This window comes from Accipiter gentilis, chromosome 7 (genome assembly GCF_929443795.1).
Source record: "Accipiter gentilis chromosome 7, bAccGen1.1, whole genome shotgun sequence".
Taxonomy (NCBI): domain Eukaryota; kingdom Metazoa; phylum Chordata; class Aves; order Accipitriformes; family Accipitridae; genus Astur; species Astur gentilis.
This window is the reverse complement of record NC_064886.1, coordinates 42967276-42988047: the sequence shown is the minus strand read 5'-3', so window position 1 is coordinate 42988047 and position 20772 is coordinate 42967276. Positions and strand designations below refer to the sequence as shown.

Genomic DNA, 20772 nt, shown 5'->3' with positions numbered 1-20772 from the left:
ATCTTGGGCATGAGCTGAAGGAGACAGAGAGGTGCAAAGCAAAATTGGGGAGTGCGTGCATGCATGCATCTCTGTCTGAGGCTGAAGCCCCTGGCAAAGGGCTGCAAGAGCAGCAGGGAGCAGCGTGCTCTATTCTCCCTCCCTGCAGACACCTTTCTTGTTTCTGATGAGTGTGTACCTTAAGAGGGGTTTGAATATGGCCTGTTAGACCTGTGACTGCTTAAAGTAAAAAAAATAAAAATAAAAAAAAATTACCATGTAATTCTCTTTTGCTGTCTTTTGCATAGGGAGACGAAAACAAATCGGTCAGAGACCGCTTCAACGCGCGACAGTTCATTTCCTGGTTGCAAGACGTGGATGACAAGTATGATCGAATGAAGGTGAGAGGTGTGGGAGCCCCGGTGCTCCGGGCTGCCGCTGCAGCACGTGGGCAGCAGCAGGTCCTGCTGCTCTGCCTGCTGCCGGGAGGGTATCCCAAGAGGGGTCCCGGCTGTTGCTGTAGCCTGGAAGCTGCCTTTGTGGTTCCCAAAAATCTTGTGGGAGCAGATGTCCTGAGGTAGTCTGGGCAGCATTACGTGATGGGGGACGCTTCTGTGCGCAGCACGGTGGAGAGGTGGGAGCCTCTGTGGGGACTACGGGAGCGCAGTTGCCTCTCCTGGTTCCAAAATGAGGGAAGGGAGACACATTCTGCTTTGGGTTGTCTGGCTGGCTGTTACTTTGCTTCGTGCCATATGGTCTGGAGCTTTCTCGGTCAGTTAAACCCTCGGGGCCTACTCTTCGCCAGCAACACATGCTGCAGCAAGCTCAAAACCTATGGCAAACTTCAAGGTGGCAGGAGCCCGTGCAATGATTTTCCAGAGTGCTGTGCAGAGCTCTGGGTGGCAAACTGGCACGGTAGGGAGCAGGGACGATGGTGCTTTCAGCCGGTGACAGGGAGGGAGTTGGCAGCTCCGACGAAGGGAGCCAGGACCCTGCTCTCGGGCAGCCAAGGGCCACTGTGGGGGCTGATGGGGACTGTCTGCCGAGGCTGTCGCCAGCAGGATCAGTGCTCTTGAGTGCTTACAAGCCTTTAAAAGCTGCCCCATGAGGCCCTTTTGGCTTTGCCCCTGCTCCTGCTGGAATCGGGCTCAGCAGACATCCCAAGTCCACGTTTCTTCCTGCAAGGATGCGTGCGGCATCCCTCGCTCCATTTGCCGCTCTGCCTGCTGCGATGGCTGCAGGTCCCCTGCCTTGGCTAGGTGGGACGGGCAGCAGGAGCCGTTCCTGCCCTCTCCCGCTCGCCCCTCATCTCTGCTTGTTTCTATTTCCCCCGATCCAGACGTGCCTGCTCATGCGACAGCAACATGAAGCTGCCGCCTTGAACGCAGTGCAAAGGATGGAGTGGCAGCTGAAAGTGCAGGAGTTGGACCCTGCGGGGCACAAATCCCTCTGCGTGAACGAGGTGCCCTCGTTCTATGTGCCAATGGTCGACGTGAACGATGACTTTGTGCTCTTGCCGGCATGACAGTTCAAAACCAGGAGACATCACTGAAAACTGGCAAGGACGGGAGCCCTCCGAGGTCGGGCGGTCGAGCTCACATTCACCCTTACCGCTTGCTGATGAATCCCTGGTCAGAGGAGGAGGAAGCAGCTATCGGCAGAAAACAAAACAATAAGAAAAATAATTGCACTTTCTTCACAACGCGTCCCTCGCTTCCGGACTGACGGCAGCTCCGCCGGGCAGCGGGCCGGGGCGCATCTCCTTTCCAACCGGCTGCTGCGGCAGGGAGGCAGCCGGTCTGCGCGGGCAGCGAGCACTCACCGGCCAAGAGACTGGCAGAGGCGTGGAGGGAGGAGGCCAAGGACACCATTTGTGTGTTGCAGAAGCTGCTGAGCGGGGCCAGCAACCACGTGATTCATGTACTTGTGAACACCGTGATTTCCAGCTCTCTGTTTTCCACCGGTCGCGGATCTCCTCTCGGAGAAGCTGCAGTAGGAAACCATGGGGGGAGGGGGGGGTGTTTGAGTTTCTCGTTCCATCCTGGGTATGTCTAAAAAAAAAACAAAACAAAAAAAAAAAAACAAAAAAAAACCCAACAAAAATGACAAAAAAAACCCAACAAAAAAAAAACACAAACAAAAACAATTAGAAACAAAAAAGACAGCGTCCAACTTGGGCAGACACGGCTCTGAAGGTGTGGACGGCTCCGGGCTGCAGAGGTGGGGTGCGCCCGCGGCGCCCCGCAGCAGCTGCTCGCCACCGTTTCGGGAGAGCAGAGGAGCCGCCTGCGCACCGTGCGCCGGGGCGGCACGGCCAGCGGCAGGCGGGGAAATGGTGACGCAGAGAAAGGACTTTGCCAACTGTGTTTTTAATGGAGTAAAATCCATGTGGTTTATATATTTTTTCCTTTAATCTTGGGCATTTCGTTTCTCTTTCTGAGAACATAACTTGAAAACACTACAGAGCCAATACTCATATAAAGAAAAATTGTATCCCATAAATGCTGTACAGTTTTTATATACATTAACAATGTACTTTTGCTGCCTTCTAGATAATTTATTTTGCAACACATTACTGCACAGTTGTAAATAACTTATGTACTGTAACATCACTTTCAGTTATGTGTAAAGAAATAAATAAATTAATTAAAATTATCTTTGTATGTATAGTTTACCCTAGGCAGCACTTTCCCTGTCAAGGAAAAAATAAGGGCCAGGACGGTGTGCAGCGTTACTTGGAAGCCCGTTTGACGCACTCAGGTACGCACAGGGAGTCTGACCCGCAGTCCATGCTGCGGGGATCTCTGGATGGTGACCTGATTTTTAGCACCATGTTGTTTTTCTCCTCTTTCCCTGCCCCTTTGCGTTCGGTGGAATTGGAAACCTGGTGGTGCCAACCCTGCAGCTGTCCCAACCCTGCAGCCGGTTGTGATGGGGGGGACTGTGAGGAGAGGGGAGCCCCCCTGTGCCACGTGCCAACTGGGGGCACAGAGTGACGTGAAGAATGATGTTTGGGCTTGGGCTGATGAGTTTGATGGACCCCGTAGGGGCTGCGAATCGAGGAGCTGATGTTTTGGGGTTGCAAAATTTGGACAGGGGACGGGTTGCAACCTGGGGTTGCAGGTTGTTGTGCTGGGGCATCGGTACTTGGTGCTTTCTGGATCAAGAGGCCAGTTGCTGGTAGGGCAGGCAGGGAAATGGCTTCTTGGCAGCTGGGACGGTGCTGCCAGGGTGAGTTGGAGCCCAGGAGCCTGCGGCAGAGCTTGCGGCCAGCGGTGCTTCGTGCTGGTGTCCTGTTGCCCCATGTCCTTGGGGATGGGCACCTGGATGGGCCCCCGGTGTGCTGCGCTCCCAGCCACCTCCTTTTTCTTCTTTCCTTCTTTTTAATACTGAAATCGGTCGTGTGGAGCGCTGCTATCCTGTGGGCTGAATTCACCCTCACTCCTGGGGCTCATGAGGACGGTGCCGCGCAGCACGTGGTGCTCCCGGCTGTGCCAGTCCTGTGCCTGGCTGGGAGTCTCTGCTGGAGCTGCTCTGTGGTGGGAAGGAGCCACCGGTTTGGTGATGCCCGGCTTGGTTTTGGGTTGGGTGCCAGGTCTTCCTGCTGCCATCCTGCTGCTCTGTGCCGGCACCGTGGCTTCTTCTGCAGGCGGGATTGCGTTGGACGTGCAGCTCTCGTTGGAGCCATAACCCAACCCAGGCTTAACGAAGTTGGCAAAGTCGATCCTCAAGGACAAGCTCACAGGGACGTGGGTGGAGAGAGATTCAAGTGCCTCTTCTAAGACCTCTGTGCCTTCCTTGTACCCGCTGCCCAACCTTTCCTGGCTGGCACAGCTGGCGCGAGGGGCTGGTCCCCGTGGACGCTTGCTGTCGGCGCCTGGTTTTCTTGCATTTACTGCTTGGTTTTGCCAGGTGCATGTGCTGGCTGAATGTCTCAGCTGCCGCTTTTGGAAGCGGAGAGGTTATAAATGCAATTTGGCTCCTCTTCCTCTGCTGGCACCGCTTGGCTGGGGGGACCAGAGGGGACCGGCTGAATTCACTACCGCTTTTCAGCCCCGTTTGCCTCTTTTGGCAGCGCGGGCTCTTGCTTGGCCCGGGCAGCCCCACGCATGCAATGCTCTGCAGCCAAGGTGGCCTTGGTGGAGCACAGGCTCACGCTGCCGGCATCTGGGCAGCCACACAGGTCCCCAGCAGAAGAACACGCACCATGCTGGGACGCCTCCGCACCCGGCTCCCCCCCCTCGCTGCCACCACCTTTGCAGCCGGTTGAGGAATTTTCCACAATCCTCATGCTGGGGACCTCGAGGGTTTCACTCCAGTGAGTTGTAGCGGCTTCCTAAGAGCCAGGGTGGCAGGGGTGGGGGTCCTGCCTTCCCCTGCCCGACCCCCAGCTTCTGCCTCAGCTCCATGAGCCTGTTGCCAGACCAGGAGCCGCAGCAGTGACCAGTGCTCACCGCAGGCAGAGCAGGACGGGCAGTTTCTCGCAGCGGCCATGCCCTGGCAGCAGCCAGGGTGGATTTTTTTCCCCCTCCCATCCTTGCCTGGGGTTGGGGTGGGCGACCGGTGCAAGCGCCAGGGCTGGGGGGGGGGCTGCTTCTGCTTCAGGGGTTTCATTTGACAACACAAGAAAGCAGCCACAAGTAACGCTGATTAACTAATTTCCATCCCTGCTCTTTGTTTTGTTAAATAACCATAAATTAAATCATTGTAAGCACGGAGAGACCTTTCATCAGCCGGGTAAAGCAAGAAAAGTCCCGTACTCTGTTCTGACCTCAGTGCTGGGAGTTTCGGGAGTCCCTGGGGGTAAGTTTTCCTCCCGGCCACGGACATAGGTGCAGATACGTCCCAGGTCCCACCTTTCTCTTCCTGGCACCGGTCGGACTCGGGTGGTGGCGCGTGGGCCGAGCAGCGACAAGGCCGCCTGGTCTGCAACGCGCCCATGTCGGGCTTTTTTACGCTGTTGTTTATGTGTACGCGGCGCTGGGCACCGAGGGTCCTGCTCCGCCGCGGCACCCTCGGCCTTTTGGCTGTATGACTTCCCGCGGAGGGAGGTAAAAAGCAAATGTGGGTGGGATTTTGCAGATGGGATGTTTCTACCGTTGCGTGGGCAGAGCCGAGTGCCCGAGCGATGCTGTTGTCCCTCGGAGAGAACGTTTGTAAATAAATTTTAAAAAGGAGGAGAAAAAAAACCAAAACTTTTTTGCAACTCGGCTGCTTCGTTGGCTCTTCCCAGGGGTTCGCTGCGGTGCTGGGTGCAAGCGGGGGGCTCTGACCAGTTCCCTTCCCGGGGGGGGCAGACCCCAGCAGCCCCCTTTGAGGTTGAGGGGGGGCCGGGGTGCATTTGTGGGTCACGGGCAGGCCCTGGCACCCCTGGCTGCACCCCAGGACCCCCAACTGGGGGGGTCCCTCAGTGTTGAGTGGGTGCCTTGGCCTGGAGCACTGTGGAGAAGGGGGGCGAACCAGACTTGGGGGGGGGGGGGGGGGGGCTGAACTGGGCTTTGGGGAGATGAGCCGGGCTTAGGGGCTGGACTGGGCTTGGGAGGATGAACCGGGCATGGGGGGGCAAACAGGGTGGAGGGGGGTGAACCAGGCTTGGGGGCTGAACTGGGCTGGGGGCTGGACTGGGCTTGGGGAGGGGGGCAAACCAGGCTTGGGGGGAGCCGAACCAGGCGGTGGGTGAGAGAACCGGGGTTGAGGGGAGCTGAACCAGGCTTGGGGGGGCAAACCGGGCTTTGGGGGAGCTGAACTGGGCTGGGGGGGTGGGGGGGGCGAACTGGGCTTGGAGGGGGCTGAACTGGGCTTGGGGGGGCAAACCAGGCTTGGGGGGAGCTGAACCAGGCGGGGGGGGGGGGGGGGGGAGAATGGAGTTTAGGGGGAGGCAAACTGGGCTGGGGGGCTGAACTGTGCTTGGGGGGAGCCGAACCAGGCGGTGGGGGGAAGAACGGGGTTTGGGGGGGGGCTGGACCGGGTTTGGCGGGGGCTGAACCGGTGTGCGGGGATCCCGGAGCTCCCGGAGGTTAGAGCCCGGGGACGGGGCGGTGGGGGGGTCCAAGGCGGGCGGGGCGGGGGCGGGGCGGTCCCCACGGAGGCCGATCCGCGCCGGTACCGCCCTCCCCCCCCCCCCCCCCCAAACCCCTACCCTCCCGGGATCCCGAAAGGCCCCCCCCCCCCCCGAGCGATCCCCGGCGGCGGCGGCGGCGGCTCGATGTCGGCAGCAGCAGCGGCGGAGAGGGGGGGGGGGCGCCTGCTGGCGTCGTCCCCGTTGCCGTCGGGCGGCGGGGGGGTGGGCTCCGTGCTTGGCGCTGGCGCTGGGGTGGGCGCTGGGGTGGGCGCTGGGCGCGGAGCCCCCCCACCGCTGCCGGCCCGACGCCGCGCTCCTGCCGCCGCCGCTGCGCCGCCTGGCGGGGACCGCGCTGCTCCGCGCCGCCGTCCCGCGCCTCCGCGCCGGCTGGAGCCCCTGCCAGCTCTACCGTTACCGACCCGCCGGTACCGGCAGCGGTACCGGCACCGGGAGCGCCCGGCCCAACGGCACCGGGCCCTGTACGCGAGGCTGGCACTACGCCCTGCCCGCCGCCGGTCTCCGCTCCAACCTCGTCACGCAGGTTTGGGGGGGGGGGTGTCTGTGGTTCTGGAGGGGGGTTCGGGGGGTCTCTGTGGTTTTGGAGGGGGATTGGGGGGTGTCTGTGGATCTGGAAGGGGTTCGGGGGGGGTCTTTGTGGTTCTGGAGGGTGTTCAGGGGTGTCTGTGGTTTTGGAGGGGGATTGGGGGGGTCTGTGGTTCTGGATGGGGGTTCGGGGGGTCTCTGTGGTTCTGGAGGAGGATTGGGGGGTGTCTGTGGTTCTGGTGCGGGATTGGGGGGGGTCTCTGTTGTTCTGGAGGGGGTTCAGGGGTGTCTGTGGTTCTGGAGGCGCAGTAGGGGTTGTCTGTTGTTCTGGATGGGGGTTCAGGGGTGTCTGTGGTTCTGGATGGGGGTTCGGGGGGTCTCTGTGGTTCTGGAGGCGGATTGGGGGGTCTCTGTGGTTCTGGAGGGGGGTTCAGGGGTGTCTGTGGTTCTGGAGGGGGATTGGGGGGGGTCTCTGGGGTACAGGAGGGGTTAACGGATGTGCAGGGTGGAGGGAGAACAAGCTGGGGACCCCATAAGGGTCACACAGGAAAGCCCTGGGGGTGGGGGGAGAGGGAGTTTGCTTGGGGGGGGGCCAGGGACCCTGGGTAAGGGAGAGGGGTCCTCAGGGGGACACCCCCGTGGAGGGGCTTTGGGGGTGACTGAGGGGAGCTCCGGGGTCCTGGGGGACGATGATGACAGGGGACAGGGCAGTAAGGGCCATCAACGCTGTCCCGCCATATCCAGCCCCACATTTTTTGCTCGTGGGGTGGGGGCTGGCCAGAAGCCCCCCCAGGCGACTCATGGGGATGGTGACCCCATCTGTCCCACCCCTGCAGGCAGCGAGGGAGTCCGCCGGGACCCCAATGCTGACGTTTTTCCCTCTCGCCCGCAGTGGGACCTGGTGTGCGCCTCGCGCTGGAAGGTGCCCCTGGAGCAGACCACGCACTTGCTGGGCTGGATGCTGGGCAGCGTCGCTGCTGGACTGGCCTGTGACAGGTAAGCGGGGGTCCCCGGGGCAGCTCCCCCCCCAGACGGGGGTGACACCGTGCCCAGCCCCGCTCAGAGGTCCCGTCCCCCGGCAGGTTCGGCCGCCGTCCCGCTTTCGTGGTGTCCCTGGTGCTGGCGGTGCCCCTGGGCCTCGGCGTGGCGCTGGCTGTGGATTTCGTCATGGTCCTGGTCGCACGGCTGCTCTTCGGGGCGGCACTGGCGGGCGCCTTCCTGTCGCTCTACGTGGCACGTGAGTGGGACGGCGAGGGTCCCTGCGGTGGCGGCGTGGGGACCGAGGACGTTCCGGGGGCACAGGATGCTCCAGAACACGGGATGCTATGGGGGTGCAGGATGCCCCGCAGCCGTGGCGCCCACCGCTCACCCCTTGTGTGTCCCCCCCGCCAGGGTTGGAGCTGTGCGACCCCCCGCACCGGCTGGGGGTGACAATGGTGGCTGGCTTCTTCTGGATCGCCGGGGAGCTGCTGCTGCCGGGGCTGGCCGTGCTGTGCCGGGACTGGCGGGTGCTGCAGGGTGCCGTCACCATGATCTTGGCTCTGCTGGCTGCCTGCTGGTGGTAAGGACCCCCCCGGGCCTGGGGGCTGCATATACGGGGAAGGGGGCCGCTTCTTGCGGTGGGGCTGGGCAGACCCCTCAGGGCTGGCATCGAGCTGTACCCGGGCAGCACCCCAGCCCAGCACACCCTGCCCAGGACCACGGTGGGGATCAAAGGGTGCCCAGGGCTCTCCAGGTGGAGCTCAGGGACCCCCCCGCCCTGGGTAAATGTTTGCTCAGGTTGGAACTTGAGGGTTTCTGGGCAGCATCGCTTTGAAGCCAGGAAGCAGGGGGGGGGGGGGGGGGGAACTCAGAGCTGGAGGGGGGAACCAGGCCCCTGGAGAACCCCATGATGCCGACACTTGTGCTCCAGGTGCCCGGCGCTGCTGCCGGAGTCACCACGCTGGCTGCTGGCCACGCGACAGCTAGAGAAGGCCAGGAAGACCCTGCAGGCACTGGCCGAAAACAGCAGCCCCGGCTCCGACGACAGCTCCTGCCGCCAGGAGAGCCTTCTCGATGGTATGTGACCCCAGAGCTCCTGGCTGCAATGTGGCCGCTGGGCCCCCTCCCCAAAGCCACAGTGCCGGGGCGGTGGGATGGTGCCGGCTCTATCTTGAGTCCCCCTGTCCCAGCAGAGCTGGAGTCCCTGTCTGAGGGGTCCCCGCAGCCCCGGTACCATGCCGTCTGCGAGATTTTCGGCACCAGGGTCATCTGGAAGAACGGTGTCATCCTCGGCTTCGCGGCGTGAGTAGGCAGAGGGGGGTGGCGGTGGGTGGGGGGGGGGGGGAGGGGTCCCACTCGTGGCCCCCTGACCCTGCTCTCCCACAGGTTCATCGGCTCCGGCATCCGCCACTGCTTCACCCGCAACCTGGCCCCCCACCTGCCCCACTTCTTCTCCTCTTACTACGTGGTGGTGGGCACCGAGGCGGCCGCCTGCCTCTTTGTCTGCCTGACGGCCGAGCGCTTTGGGCGCCGCGCCGTCCTCCTGCTCTGCACCGTCCTCACCGGCATCTCCTCTCTCCTGCTGCTGGCCCTCACCCAGTGTAAGGATGCACGGGGAGACCCCCACCCTCCCTGCGGTGGGGTGCAGCCCCCAGCTGGGGGGCTGGGGGTGGGAACAGGGTGCTTGATGGCGGGGGGGGGGGGGGGGCGTGCAGGATTTGACCCCTGATGGTGCTTTCATAGACCTGCTGGACCTCATTGTCCTGACTCTGTCTGTTGTGGGCATCACCGCCTCCCACGCCGTCACCATGCTCAGCATCTTCTTTGCCAGCGAGGTGCTCCCCACCGTGGTCAGGTAAGGAGTGGGGGAGCTGCCACCGTCCCTGTGCTTCCCCAGGGTGGGGGAGCACCCAGGCAGGGTCCCCCCCAGACCCCATCTAAGCACTTTTCCCCCCGCAGGGGTGCCGGGCTGGGTCTCGTCGTGGGGGCCAGCTTCATGGGCAAGGCGGCCGCCCCCATCACCGCCATCCCCAACAGCCGGGGCTTCTTCCTGCACCACGTGGTGTTCGCCTCCTTCGCCATCCTCGCCGTCCTCAGCATCATGCTGCTGCCGGAAAGCCAGGGCCGCAGCCTGCCTCAGTCTTTGCAGGACGGTGAGAGCCAGCGCCGGCCACCCCTCTTCCAACGGCCCCCCCGTGAGGACCACCTACCCCTGCTTGCCCCCCACGGCATCCCCCACGACTACTCCCACCTCACCGCCAAGAGGATGCTCGGCTCCCCGGCCGCCCCACCGTGAGACATAGCCGTGGCCCACCCCAGGCTCTCCCTGCTGCTGGGCGGGGGGGGCTGAGCGTGGTGCTGGGACCCCCATCCCACCCCCTCGTGGAGTACCGGGACCCCCATCCGTGGGCGCCCGTGGGGACGGCGGGATGCACCAGGACACATACAATGGCTGGGCTGGGGGAGCAGTGCACCCACCCCACGGCGGGGCCGGATCCTGCCCCAGGAGGAGCTGTGCTGGGAGTCCTGGGGTGGGGGTGATGCCCCCCAGGGTGTTGGCGGCGGGTGCTCACGGGCTCCCAATAAAAGTGCCTTGTTTCTACAGGCGGCTGGCGTGGCTGGGGGCCCTGTGCGGTGCCCCTGCCACTGGCCCCCTTCTCTGGGATCTTTATTTTGTGGGGGACTGGGGGGGGGGGTCTCCTTGCCCACCCTCCCCAGCTCTGTGGGGCCTTTCCCTGGGGTGTCCACCCCCACAGGGCTGCCCGTGCCCTCGGCCTCTGCCTTCCTGGGGCGGGGGATGGGGTATCTGTGAGTGTGCACATGTGTGCAAACCCTGTGCTGAGGCCTCTCTTGGTGCACGCGCGTGTGCAAAGCCCCTGCATCTGTATCCTTGGTGCACGCGCGTGTGCAAAGCCCCTGCAGCCGGGCATCTTGTGCGTGTCCATATGCAAAGCCGCTGCATCTGGGCATCTCGTGCACGTGCGTGTGCGAGCTCCCCCCCGCCCCCCAGCGCTGCCCGTTCCCTACCCCAGCACCTCCGTGGGCAGCGGGGTACCCCCCTCCCAACACCCCCCCAGTCCCCGCTACTGCCCGTAGAGATCAGCCAGGCGCCGGAACCGTGGCCCCCACTCGCTCAAGTAGTCGTAGTCCTGGTCCTCGTCCGTCAGGCTGGAGACGATGGAGCTGAGGGGGCTGGCGACGGAGCCCGAGCCCTCGTAGTCGTAGATGAGGGCCGTGTCGTAGGGGGGCACGCTGGGGTCGTTGTCGGCCGCCTCCAGCCCCTGTGGGGATGGGGGGGGGCTACCGTCAGCCCCAATGGGGATGGGGGGGGACCGAGGTTAAGGGGAGCCCCGGACCCCATGCCCACCTCGTTGATGAAGTCCTCAATGTCGGAGGGGCTGTTGGGCAGTTTGCGGGGGGCCGGGGGGGTGGCGGAGCTGTGCGGGGCGTCCCTGCGCACCGGCGGTTTGGCCCGTGGCGAGAAGAGCTCGGGGTGCCGGAGCTGGTTGATGTCGTAGGCGTCCTGCGGGGATGGGAAGGTGGGGGGGTCAGGGGTGTGGGGTTGGGACAGAGCCACCACCACCACTACTGGGACCCCCCCCACACCTCCTCAGATCCCGCTCACCTGGTCCTCCTCGCCCCCGCCTTGCTCGTCGTAGTTGAGGATGTTGTCCCGCATGTCGTCCCCCGAGTGCTGCAGCAGCCCCTTGCGCAGAGCCCGCCGGCGCCCGCGCGCCCGTGCCGCCCCCAGCCCCGCCAGCACTGTGGGCAGAGGGCGGGTGGGCACGGGGTGGGGTACCGGGGGCGTGGGGCACGCAGGGACGGGGTGACTGGGCACGGTGGGACGTGGGGTGATGGGGATGCCGGTTGGGTTGGGATGCTGTTGGTGGGGCTGGGAGAGTGGGATGGGGATGCAGGTAGGGATTTGGGGTGGGGGATGCTGAGTGTCGGGGGGTCGTGGTCGGGATCAGAAGGGGTTTCTGGGGTGGTGGGGGTGTTGAGGGTCGTGGGTGAGGGACTGGATGGAGTGGCCAGGACCAGGATGGGGCAATGGGGGATGTAGGTAGGGAGAGGTTGGGGTGTCCTGGACCAGGATGGGGTTATGGGGGACGTGAGTAGGGACTGGATGGGGTAGCCAGGATAGAGTGATGGGGGGGGGGTGTGGGGGACAAGGCGACGGAGAGTGCTGGTGGCGTTCGGGATGGGTGGCCAGGAGCAGCACCCCGTGGTAGAGCACGGGGCTGGGGTGCTGGATGGGAGCAGGACGGAGGGGCTGGGAGGGGTGGGAGTGAGGATGGTGGGGGGGGTCTCACTCACCAAGGAGGAGGATGCTGCTGCCGAGGATGATCATGAGGGCCCCGAGGGTGATGCCGGCCCCGGCGGTGGCGGCGGCCAGGACACCGTCCTCGCAGGTGCCGTCCCGGCCGCAGTGGCACACCGAGATGTTCAGCAGCTGCTGCCGCTCCTGGGGGGGGGTCCCCGAGTCCCGGAGCAGCAGCGGGAGTGAGTAGGGCCCCTCGGGCAGCTCCACCAGCACGGCCAGCACCGCGTGGGTCACTGCAGGAGGGCCGTGGGCAGGGGGTGAGCGGGGGGCCCCCCTATGCAGCAGCCCCCCCCTTCCCAGCCTCCCCAGCCAGCCCTCACCGTTGAAGCGGGTGATGCTCCAGTTGCGGGAGAGCTGGGGGTGCTGGGGGCTGAGCTGGAAGTGGAAGGGGGCAGCGTGGGGGGGCCGGTCGTCATCCGTGGCCCCCAGGAGCAGGGTCCCCCCTCGTCCCGGGCGCCCGCAGACCACCCCGGCCGGCGGCTGCAGCAGGGGCGCGTGGTCGTTCACCTCCAGGATCTCGATGGAGAGGGTGCCGGTGGCGGAGAGCGGGGGCTCGGCTGGGGGTACAGAGCAGGGGCTGTCAGGAGAGGGATGTTGGGAGTGGGGGGGACATGGCAGGTGGGGGGGACCGCTCACCGTCATCGCGGGCGAGGACCAGGGCGATGTACCAGCCACCCTGCAGGAAGGCAGAGGGGTGCAGCAGCTCCCGCTTGGTGCGGACGGTGCCGACGTGGGGGTCCAGCTGCAGCCAGTCTGCTGGGTCGTAGAGCAGTGCATAGCTGTGGGCACAGAGGGGGGGGTCATGCCGTCACTCCCCCTGCCCCCTCCAAAACACCTAGCACAGGCTGCGAATGCGGGAACCCAGACGCAGCGGGTGCTGGGAGATGATACAAGGGGACCGGGTGCCGAAACCCACAGCCTGGGACTCACGTGAGGGTCTGGAGCTGGCGGCTGTCGGGGTCGCTGGCAGTGTACGTGGTGACGGGGGTGCCTGGGGGGGCCCCCTCCAGCACGCTGACCCGCCGCGGGTTCTCACGGAAGATGGGTGCCTCGTTCACATCCCGCACCCGCACCCGCACGGTGGCCAGCGCCCGGGGGCTGGCGGGGGCCGTGGGCTCCAGCGGCTGCTCATTCTGCACTGACATCGTCAGCTCGAAGCGGTCCCGCACCTCGTGGTCCAGTGGCTACCGAGAGGGGCCATGGGTCAGCCGAGCCACGGGAGATACCCCCCCCCCCCCCCCCCCCAGCCCCTCGGCTGCCCCGCACCCACCTTGGCCACAGAGAGCACACCATCGTTGGTGTAGGGGTCGGTGCGGATGGTGAAGGCACCCTCGGGGTCGCCCTCCAGGATGGTGAATTTGGCCAGCCAGTTGGGTGAGCCAGCCAGGTCCTTGTCGTGCACGAAGACCTTGCCCACGTCCACACCGGCCGCCTGCTCCTCCACCTCCATGGAGAACTGGAGGAGACACCAGTGTTGGGCTGGTGTCTGCCCCCTTGGGATGCTGCTGCTCCTGGCGGGGGGGGGGGCCAGCTCCCACCCCCCTGACCCCTGCATGTCTCCCCACCCCATCCCGGCCACTACCTCCTCCTTGGTGAACTCAGGAGGGTTGTCGTTGATGTCCTCCAGGTAGATGACGGCTGTGGCAGTGGTGGTAAGCCCATCCCCGGACATGTCGGCTGCCTGCACTGTCAGGTTGTACACCCCCACGGTCTGCGGGGAAGAAGGGGGTCCAGTGCTGAGCCCCTCCAGCCCCCCCAGGAGCCCAGAGGTCCCCCAGCTGCTGGCCACCCACCATCTCCCCATGCCTGGGTCTGCTCATGGCTTGGAGCTGTGGTTTCACCACCTGGGCGTCTCTGGCTGCCCCCAGTCCCCGTGTCACCCCAGTGCCCCCCGTGCCCCCCATGCCCGCTACCTCGCGGTCAAGGCCGGGCCGCACGGTGCAGATCTGGCCGGTGGTAGCGTTGATGCTGAACATGCCGCCAGCGCCCTGCTCCAGGATGGAGTACCGCAGCGCCGCGTTATCCGTATCGGGGTCATCGGCATCGGTGGCATCCACCGTCATTATGCAGGTCCCTGTGACCGCAGAAGCGCCCTGGTGGGTGACGGCGTGGGGGCTGGCTCGGCCCCCCCTGCTTCCCAGCCCCGGCTCCCCGGCTGGACCCACCTGGTTCAGCCCCCTCCACCACGCGCCCCGTGAAGATGTCCTGCTGGAAGAGCGGCCGGTTGTCGTTCTGGTCCACCACAATGATCTCCAGGTCGGTGGGGTCCTCCAGCGTCACGCCACCCAGGTCCAGCGCGAAGGCTTTCAGCTGTGGGCGCAGAGCAGGTGGGTTTTGGCCTGGCTGGGGGGGGCTGAGGAGGGGGCTGCGGGCGGCCGGGCAGCAACCTTACCCGGAAGCGGTCGTTCTCCTCCCGGTCTAGCATGGCGTTGAGGAAGACCTTCCCGCTGAACTTGTCAATGGAGAAGATGCCCAGGGGCTCCTCGTCCACCCCCGGCCCCTTGATGCTGTAGATCACCCCCCCGGGCTGCTGCTTGTCCGACTTGATCTGCCCCGGGGAAAGCAGAGCTGGTGGTCCCGGGGCTGGGGGGGGTCTGTCCCCCAGCTGGGGTCCCCCTGTGACCTAAGTCTCCCCCCATACCATGTCCCCCCTCCTGGGGTGCCCCCATGCAATCCCCCTGCCCAGGGTACCCCCCACCCCATCGCCTGGAAGAAAGGGTGGGGGGACACCCTGCCTACCTGCACCAGGAGGTGGGGGATGCGCTTGTGGTTCTCCGAGACGCTGATGGGGGGGATCACCCAGGCCCTCTTCACCCGCCGCGGACCCTCGTGCTGCCGCCAGGCCTGGGGGCTGCCCGGGGCTGCGGCACCCGGCTGGGCTGGGCTGGCACCCTGTGGGAGGGACATGGTGCTGCCGGTGACCCCAAAACCTCCAGAGTGGGGTGCAGTGCCGGGGCAGCAGGCACAGCGTTGAACTTGGGCTGGGTGCATGGTGCCGGGATGCGCGGTGTGGGGTTACACAGTGCCGGGATGCACGGTGCTGGGGTGCACAGCACTGGCACCCCCTGATGGGGTTGGGTTTGGGGGAATGGAGAGGCCACCCAGCACCACCGGGAGCTTCATGTTAGTGGTCCCCTGACATCCTGATGTGATGGTGACAGGCATCCCACCAGGCTCGCCGGGAAGGGGTTCCCCACGGGACCCTCTGCAGTGGGGATGAAGGGGTTACCCTGGGTTAGCAGCGCCTGGCGTGGCCCCAGCCCACGTCTCTGTCACGCGTGGATGTGGCAGCGAGTGCGGAAGGGTCAGGGATCGGTTTAGGCTGCAAGGGTGGCCCGGCTGGGGTACAGAGCTGGGGGAGGGGGGGGGGGGATGTTGGTGTGGAAGATTAGGAACAGGAACTGGGGGAGCAGGAGTTATTGGGGGGCTGCAATGGGCGTCAGGGAGCTATGGGGGCTAGGATGGGTTTAGGGGCCACGAGAGACTGGGCTGGAGGGTCAGGGAATTATGGGGGGGAGGGTCTGAAGCTGTGGGGAGCAAATGTGGGGGCTGGGAGATGGGGGTTGGGGGGGGTAGGGAGCTGTGCATTTAGCCTGCCCCCTTGCCAAACTCCATGCCATATTCGTCAGGGCTCACCCTTGTCCTGGGCCCTGGGGACATGTCCTGTCCCCTCCCCGGGGAGGGAGAACAACTGGGCAGCACCAGGCCTTGCACCCCCATCTGCACCCATCCTGGCTGCACTGCTGGGTGCAGTCCCTGCCCGCAGCAAGGGAGTGGGCCAGTGGGGATGGCTGTGCTGGGGGGTCCCTGGGGATGGTGTGGAGCTGTGCAGGGCTGGGGGGTGGGGTGGGGTGGTCTGCATGCCAGTCCTGCGGGATGGGCAGGACAAGGGGCTCATTTTGAGGCTGCATGGGAGCTGCCCCGCGGCCTCCAGCTGTCCCTCTGCCCTCCCCAGGAGAGACCCCCCCCTCTTCCCCAGGAGGCTGATGGAGCTCAGGGCGGATGGGGAGGGTGGGGGGGGGCGATGTGGGCCCTGCTGCTGAGGAGGGGCTGCCCTGCAGGCCCTCTTTTCTTCCCCTGCCCTGAGCACCCAGCCATGAGGTCCAGGCCAGGACCCCAACAGCCCCATGTCGCTCAGGCCTGAGACCGTGGTGAGGGGCTCTGTGGGGACGTGCATGGACAGGGGGGTGCAGGGGTGTCTGGGACCACAGCTGGGCTGGGAAAGGGGGGAGCAGGGTGTTTCTGAATGCCTAACCCTCCCCCAAATCCCATCTCCCGGTTCACAAACGCAGGCAGTGTGCCGGAACCGCAGGCTACCCCCCGCCACCACCATCTGTGGGGTGGGAAATGCCTCAAGAGGGGGACCAAGCCCCCATCACCCCCGTCCCCATCCCTGCTGCCTCCCAAAAACGTGCCTCCATGGGGTCCGGGGTCCGGCCATCCCCCGCCCCGGCACCATATCCAGTCTCCGCATCCCGGCCGGCCCTCCCAGGCCACGGAGCGGGTGCGGTGGTGGGGGGGTCCCCATCCCCACCCCATCCCCATCTCCCCGTACCCCTTACCCGAGCGCAGAGGGGGGCGAGCAGGCAGGCGAGGAGAAGCGGGGGGCCCATGGCGAAGCGGGGCGCAATCCGGCCGCCCAGCCCCGAGCCTTTCACCGGCCCCGAGCTAAAATAACCGCGGGGCTGGCTGAGTGACAGCACATGTGCTACCGAGCGGGCCGGGCCCCCCCCCGGGCCGGGCAGCTGTCCCCTCCGCCCCCCCCCCCTTCCCCTCTCCCCGGGCCGGGAGTCTGCACCCCCTGCCTGGCGGGGGCGGCGGGGAGGGGGGGGGGGACGACGACCGGACACCGGGGGGGCTCGGAGGGGGATGAGGAGGGGTGAGGGGGGGGTGTCCCCTCTGCCCGGGTCCGGGGGGGGGGCCCGGGGGGGTTCTCGGCCCCCGGGGCGGGAAGGCGGCAGCTGTCGCCGGGCGCGCCGCGGGGATGCCGCGACGGGGCGGGAGGGAAGGAGAGACCCGGTCCCCGCTACCCCCGCCACGGCTGGGCCGGCACCGGCACCGGCACCGGCACCGGAACCGGCACCGGCACCGGCACCGGCACCGGGACAGGGAACGGAACGGGTTTTGCCCGCCTCACTCCGCCGCGCCCCCCCCCGTCGAGGCGAGCCCACCCCGGTCCCGCTCCCCCCGACCCGGGAGAGGAGCGGCAGCGTCCCGCGGTGTCCCGCCGTGTCCCGGTCCCGGCGGGTTTCCACGGGGCGGAGTAGCCTCCGGTTGCTCCCGGAGCCCCGGCAAGGCCCCCGGCCCCGCTGCCCCCTGACCCCCCCGGTGCCTCTCCCGGCCCCCTGGTGCCGGCTCCGGCGCTGCCCCCGATCCCCGCTGCAGGTCCCGGTGCTGCTCCTGACCCCCGGTGCCCGTCCTGGTGCTGCCCTCGACCTCCGGTGCCCCCCTGCCGACCCCCGGTGCCGGTCCCGGTGCTGACCCTCACCCCTGGAGGCGGTCCCGGTGCTGACCCCGACCGCCGGTGCCCGTCCTGGTGCTGCCCTCGACCTCCGGTGCCCCCCCGCCGACCCCCGGAGCCGGTCCAGGTGCTGACCCTGACACCCGGTGCCGGTCCCGGTGCTGCCCCCCGACCCCCGGTGCCGGTCCGGGTGCTGGTCCCGACCCCCGCTGCCCCCCCCGACCCCCGGTGCCGGTCCCGGCGGCGCCGCGAGGCCGCGGCACCAGGTGGCAGCATCGTCCCGGCCACCGGCCCCGACACCGGCGGTCTCCCCCCTACCCCCCCCCACCCCCGCTCGGGGGTACCGCAGCGGGGAGCGCCCTCCGGCGCGGCGTCCCGGGGCTCCCGGCTGCGGTAGGGCTGGCCGAGCCGCCACCCTCCCGCCCCCAACCTCCCCGGGCAGGGCGAAGGGGGGGCCGGGGATCTTCCTCATCCTCCCCGGGGAAGCGAACCCTGGGCCTGGCAAGGGAAGGTGCAGCGTTTCGGTGACACTGGTGGCATCACCACGTCCCTGCCGTGGGCACCCCTGCCCGGCCAGCATCCCTCCCCTTCTTGGCAATAAGTGCCCTTGGTGCCATCCCGGTGCGGGGCATCGTTTGGAGGGGGGCGCATGGTGTGGGGCGCTGACACGGGGGGGGGTGGGGGGTAGGCCACGAGGTGTGGGAAAAAGGACACGGGGTGCAGGACGTCTTCTGTCCATCCCCAGCAGCTGAGCGGTGGTGGCAGGGCTCTCGGTATCCCCACGGACGTGGAGCCACGACACGAGCGGGTGAGCGTCGGACACCGGTGACCCGTGGCGCGGCTGGGCCCTGGCGTGGGCAGCGGCGCTCACTTGCCCGTCTGTCTGTCCGATCCCATCCGTCTGCCCCGCTCACCCTGTCACCCTGCATCAATGTCACGGTGAGGAGCTGCCCGGGCGGCGCTGGCCGGGGGTCCTGGCGGCTGCCCCTGACCCTAACGCGCCGTGGCAGCGGGGCGGCCGAGCAGATGTTCCCTGCCACCGGCACCACGGCGTGGGGGGCACGGGGGGGGACAGACGTGACAGGCTCTGACAAGGCGCCAGTCCTGGCTCATGGTGCCGGTGCTGCCAGCCATGGGAGCTGCCTGGTGCCCGTGGCACGGCTCTGGCTGTGGCACGGCAGCAGGACACCCACCCCTCCTGACCTCTGGCACTGCACCGCCACCCCCTGCCCCTCTCCTCCTGCAAACAGGGGCTCCCACTGGGGTGCAGGGATGGGGGGGTCCCACAAATTCTGGGTCTGAACAGTGCCAGCTCAGGCCTACAACCCCCCTCCTTGCCGTGCCAGGTCGGAGAAGGGGTCACCCTATTTTAGAGGGGCTGGGTTCCCCCCTCCCAGCCGACATCCTCTGATCTCCCCAGGCCAGTGTGAGAGCTGCAGGTGTTGGGACCACTTGTGCCCCCACCGTGGGTGTCGGGACCAGTCACGTCCCTAATGAGGGTGCAGTGGGAGCAGTTGTGGCCCCAGCGCAGGCACTGGGGGGTCTGGGCAGTGCCCTGTCCCCACCATGCCCGGTGATGGGGAGATCGAGCAGCCAGGAGCACAGAGCCGAGCAGCGAGGTGCCAAATGCCGGCGCAGCAGCCATAAAGCCACTGGAGCTTTGGTTTTTATATGGCAATAAAAGATAATGTCAGCCATAAAGCATGAGAGCAGGTCCCGGCGTGCCTAGCCGCCCGCCGAGCCCGGGACAGGGAAGAGCTGCTGGGAGCAGCTGGGGGGGGGGGGGGGGGCAGAGAGGTATGAGCAGCCCCCAGCTCCCTGGGGACTCCCCAGCGAGGCGATACCTTGCTCAGGGCGAGAAGGTCCCCGGGTGGGCTGCGGGCAGGGGGACGCTGCAGCGAGGCGGGAGATGCTGCGGGACGGCGTCGTCAGCACTGGGGCCGGTGTTGCGGCCGCCGCATTAAAGATGCTACTTTGGGTTGTTGTTGTTGTTTTAATGGTTTTATTGCGCGATGCTGGGGATGGGCCTGGCAGGCCTTAATGAAGGAGATTGATGGCTTAATAGCCTGTAGCCATTACGGGGTAATTGAATGGTTGTGTACATATGATCAGACCGTCAATGCGGACGTGGCTTGCAAGCGAAGTGCCTGTAGCCAGAGGGGGAGGGATGCACACAGTCCCCCCCCCCCCCCCCCCCCGCACCCCTGATGGATGCAGCGTGGGGGGAGCAGAGCCCATGGCCTTGGGGACATCCCTCCCTCCCTGAGGTCCAGGCTGTGTTGGTGGCCAGGGCTGCATCCAGCGGGAAGGGAATGGAGCAGGTCTCCAGGTTCATCCAGTGGCACCGGGTCACCAAAACGCATCTTCAGCCGGCTCAGCTCGCAGCCTGGGCTCTGGAGCACCATAACCAGGTGCTTTAACGAGGCTTTTCATTAACAGGTCCCATCTATAGGGATGAATAGTGGTGGGGGAGCAGAGGTGGGAGGCATGGGGGTCCAGCATGGATGGCAGTCCCAAACTGGGGGCTGCAGCCACGACTGCCGGCACCCCAAGGCTGTGCCGCTGACCACCCTCCCTGCGAAAGCCACCACCGAGGAGGAAAGCCGGCAGAGTCGCAGCCGGGTCCCCGCGCCAAGGTGTGAGTCAAACTACTCATTTTTGTGTGTGACAACCAGGTGTTTTACAGTATTTGCTACCTGTGATCATCCATCAAAGCGATCGATAGCGTTCCTGCAGAGTTTTATTAATGATCTTGTCACCGGGCTGGTGCTGGGTGCCTGAGGTTGTCGAGAATGATAGATCATTAAGAGCTTTTGCTGCTATTTATTCTCCAGTGACCTTGTCTCTCTCCATTGTTGCTTGCTTAAGAGTTATGAATGTGAGACATGATAATTTGATATTGATCTATTTGGTAAGTTAAAAAATTTACTGCATCGTTGATGTTTTAACAAAGGATCCGCTCGGTCCCTCCTGCAGACCGGTGAGAGCCGCCGGTGCTCGGCTCTGCACGCTGTGGTGAGGGGGCAAGCTGGGAGCCGTGCCGGTGCATCTGTGTGCCGGAGCGTTGTGCCCGCTGGGCGCGGGATGGTGAGAGGTGGCTGCGGGAGCTCTGTGTGTCCCTGGGGAGCCCCGTCCCAACGCCTTCTGAGCCTGAAGTACCGAAATCCAGGTGCTGGCACTGCCCTGGGAGATGCTGCCATGGGCAGGGTGCAGGATGGACAGAGCGGGTGCATGGCTGGACCTGTCCGTGTGGGGACGGTGAGGTGAGATGGAGGGGCTGCAGCGAAGGAAGCCTGTCCCCATCCATACTCCCTTCCCCTATTTCCCATCCCCTCTCTTGTCCCAGTCCCATCCCTGCTCCCTCTGCCCAGTGCCACGTGTCTGCCAGCTGTCCCCTCCCTGTCCTCTCCACCTTCACTAGTT

The 20772-nt window shown here is 65.6% G+C and overlaps 3 protein-coding genes across 7 annotated transcripts in view; 2 read left to right on the top strand and 1 right to left on the bottom strand.

Annotated features, from left to right (window-relative positions):
* Window positions 1-2634, top strand: part of ANKRD11 (ankyrin repeat domain containing 11) — a 159981-nt gene extending 157347 nt beyond the window's left edge. For all 5 annotated transcript variants that reach the window (XM_049806430.1, XM_049806426.1, XM_049806427.1 and 2 more), the window contains 2 exons: window positions 288-380; window positions 1319-2634. In XM_049806430.1, coding sequence (XP_049662387.1) covers window positions 288-380; window positions 1319-1504 — 279 coding nt within the window. In that variant the 3' untranslated portion in view covers window positions 1505-2634. The remainder of the gene's footprint in view (window positions 1-287; window positions 381-1318) is intronic.
* A 2899-nt stretch (window positions 2635-5533) lies between these two features.
* SLC22A31 (solute carrier family 22 member 31) lies at window positions 5534-10147 on the top strand. The gene is made up of 10 exons (XM_049804214.1): window positions 5534-5651; window positions 6193-6581; window positions 7476-7579; window positions 7666-7820; window positions 7976-8144; window positions 8496-8641; window positions 8758-8866; window positions 8951-9165; window positions 9308-9419; window positions 9524-10147. The coding sequence occupies exons 1-10, from the start codon at window positions 5534-5536 to the stop codon at window positions 9858-9860; spliced, it is 1854 nt and encodes a 617-aa protein (XP_049660171.1). The 3' UTR covers window positions 9861-10147.
* Window positions 10148-10647: 500 nt separating this feature from the next.
* CDH15 (cadherin 15) lies at window positions 10648-14879 on the bottom strand. The gene is made up of 13 exons (XM_049804213.1): window positions 14628-14879; window positions 14281-14436; window positions 14054-14198; window positions 13802-13962; window positions 13471-13599; window positions 13159-13344; window positions 12819-13072; window positions 12525-12667; window positions 12209-12445; window positions 11882-12121; window positions 11190-11326; window positions 10932-11087; window positions 10648-10845 (listed from the first exon to the last, which is right to left on the bottom strand). Exons 1-13 carry the CDS (start codon window positions 14877-14879, stop codon window positions 10648-10650), a joined length of 2394 nt encoding a protein of 797 aa, XP_049660170.1.
* Window positions 14880-20772: the final 5893 nt, after the last annotated feature.

Coding starts and splice junctions, on each gene's coding strand:
- SLC22A31 (XM_049804214.1), top strand. CDS start 5,534: ATGGGGGGGCAAACAGGGTGGAGGGGGGTGAACCAGGCTTGGGGGCTG. Junction 7,821..7,975: donor CCTGTCGCTCTACGTGGCAC/GTGAGTGGGACG, acceptor CCCCCCCGCCAG/GGTTGGAGCTGTGCGACCCC. Junction 8,642..8,757: donor CCAGGAGAGCCTTCTCGATG/GTATGTGACCCC, acceptor CTGTCCCAGCAG/AGCTGGAGTCCCTGTCTGAG.
- CDH15 (XM_049804213.1), bottom strand. CDS start 14,879: ATGCACCCAGCCCAAGTTCAACGCTGTGCCTGCTGCCCCGGCACTGCA. Junction 14,199..14,280: donor AGGAGAACGACCGCTTCCGG/GTAAGGTTGCTG, acceptor CTGCGCCCACAG/CTGAAAGCCTTCGCGCTGGA. Junction 11,327..11,881: donor CAGCAGCATCCTCCTCCTTG/GTGAGTGAGACC, acceptor CTCTGCCCACAG/TGCTGGCGGGGCTGGGGGCG.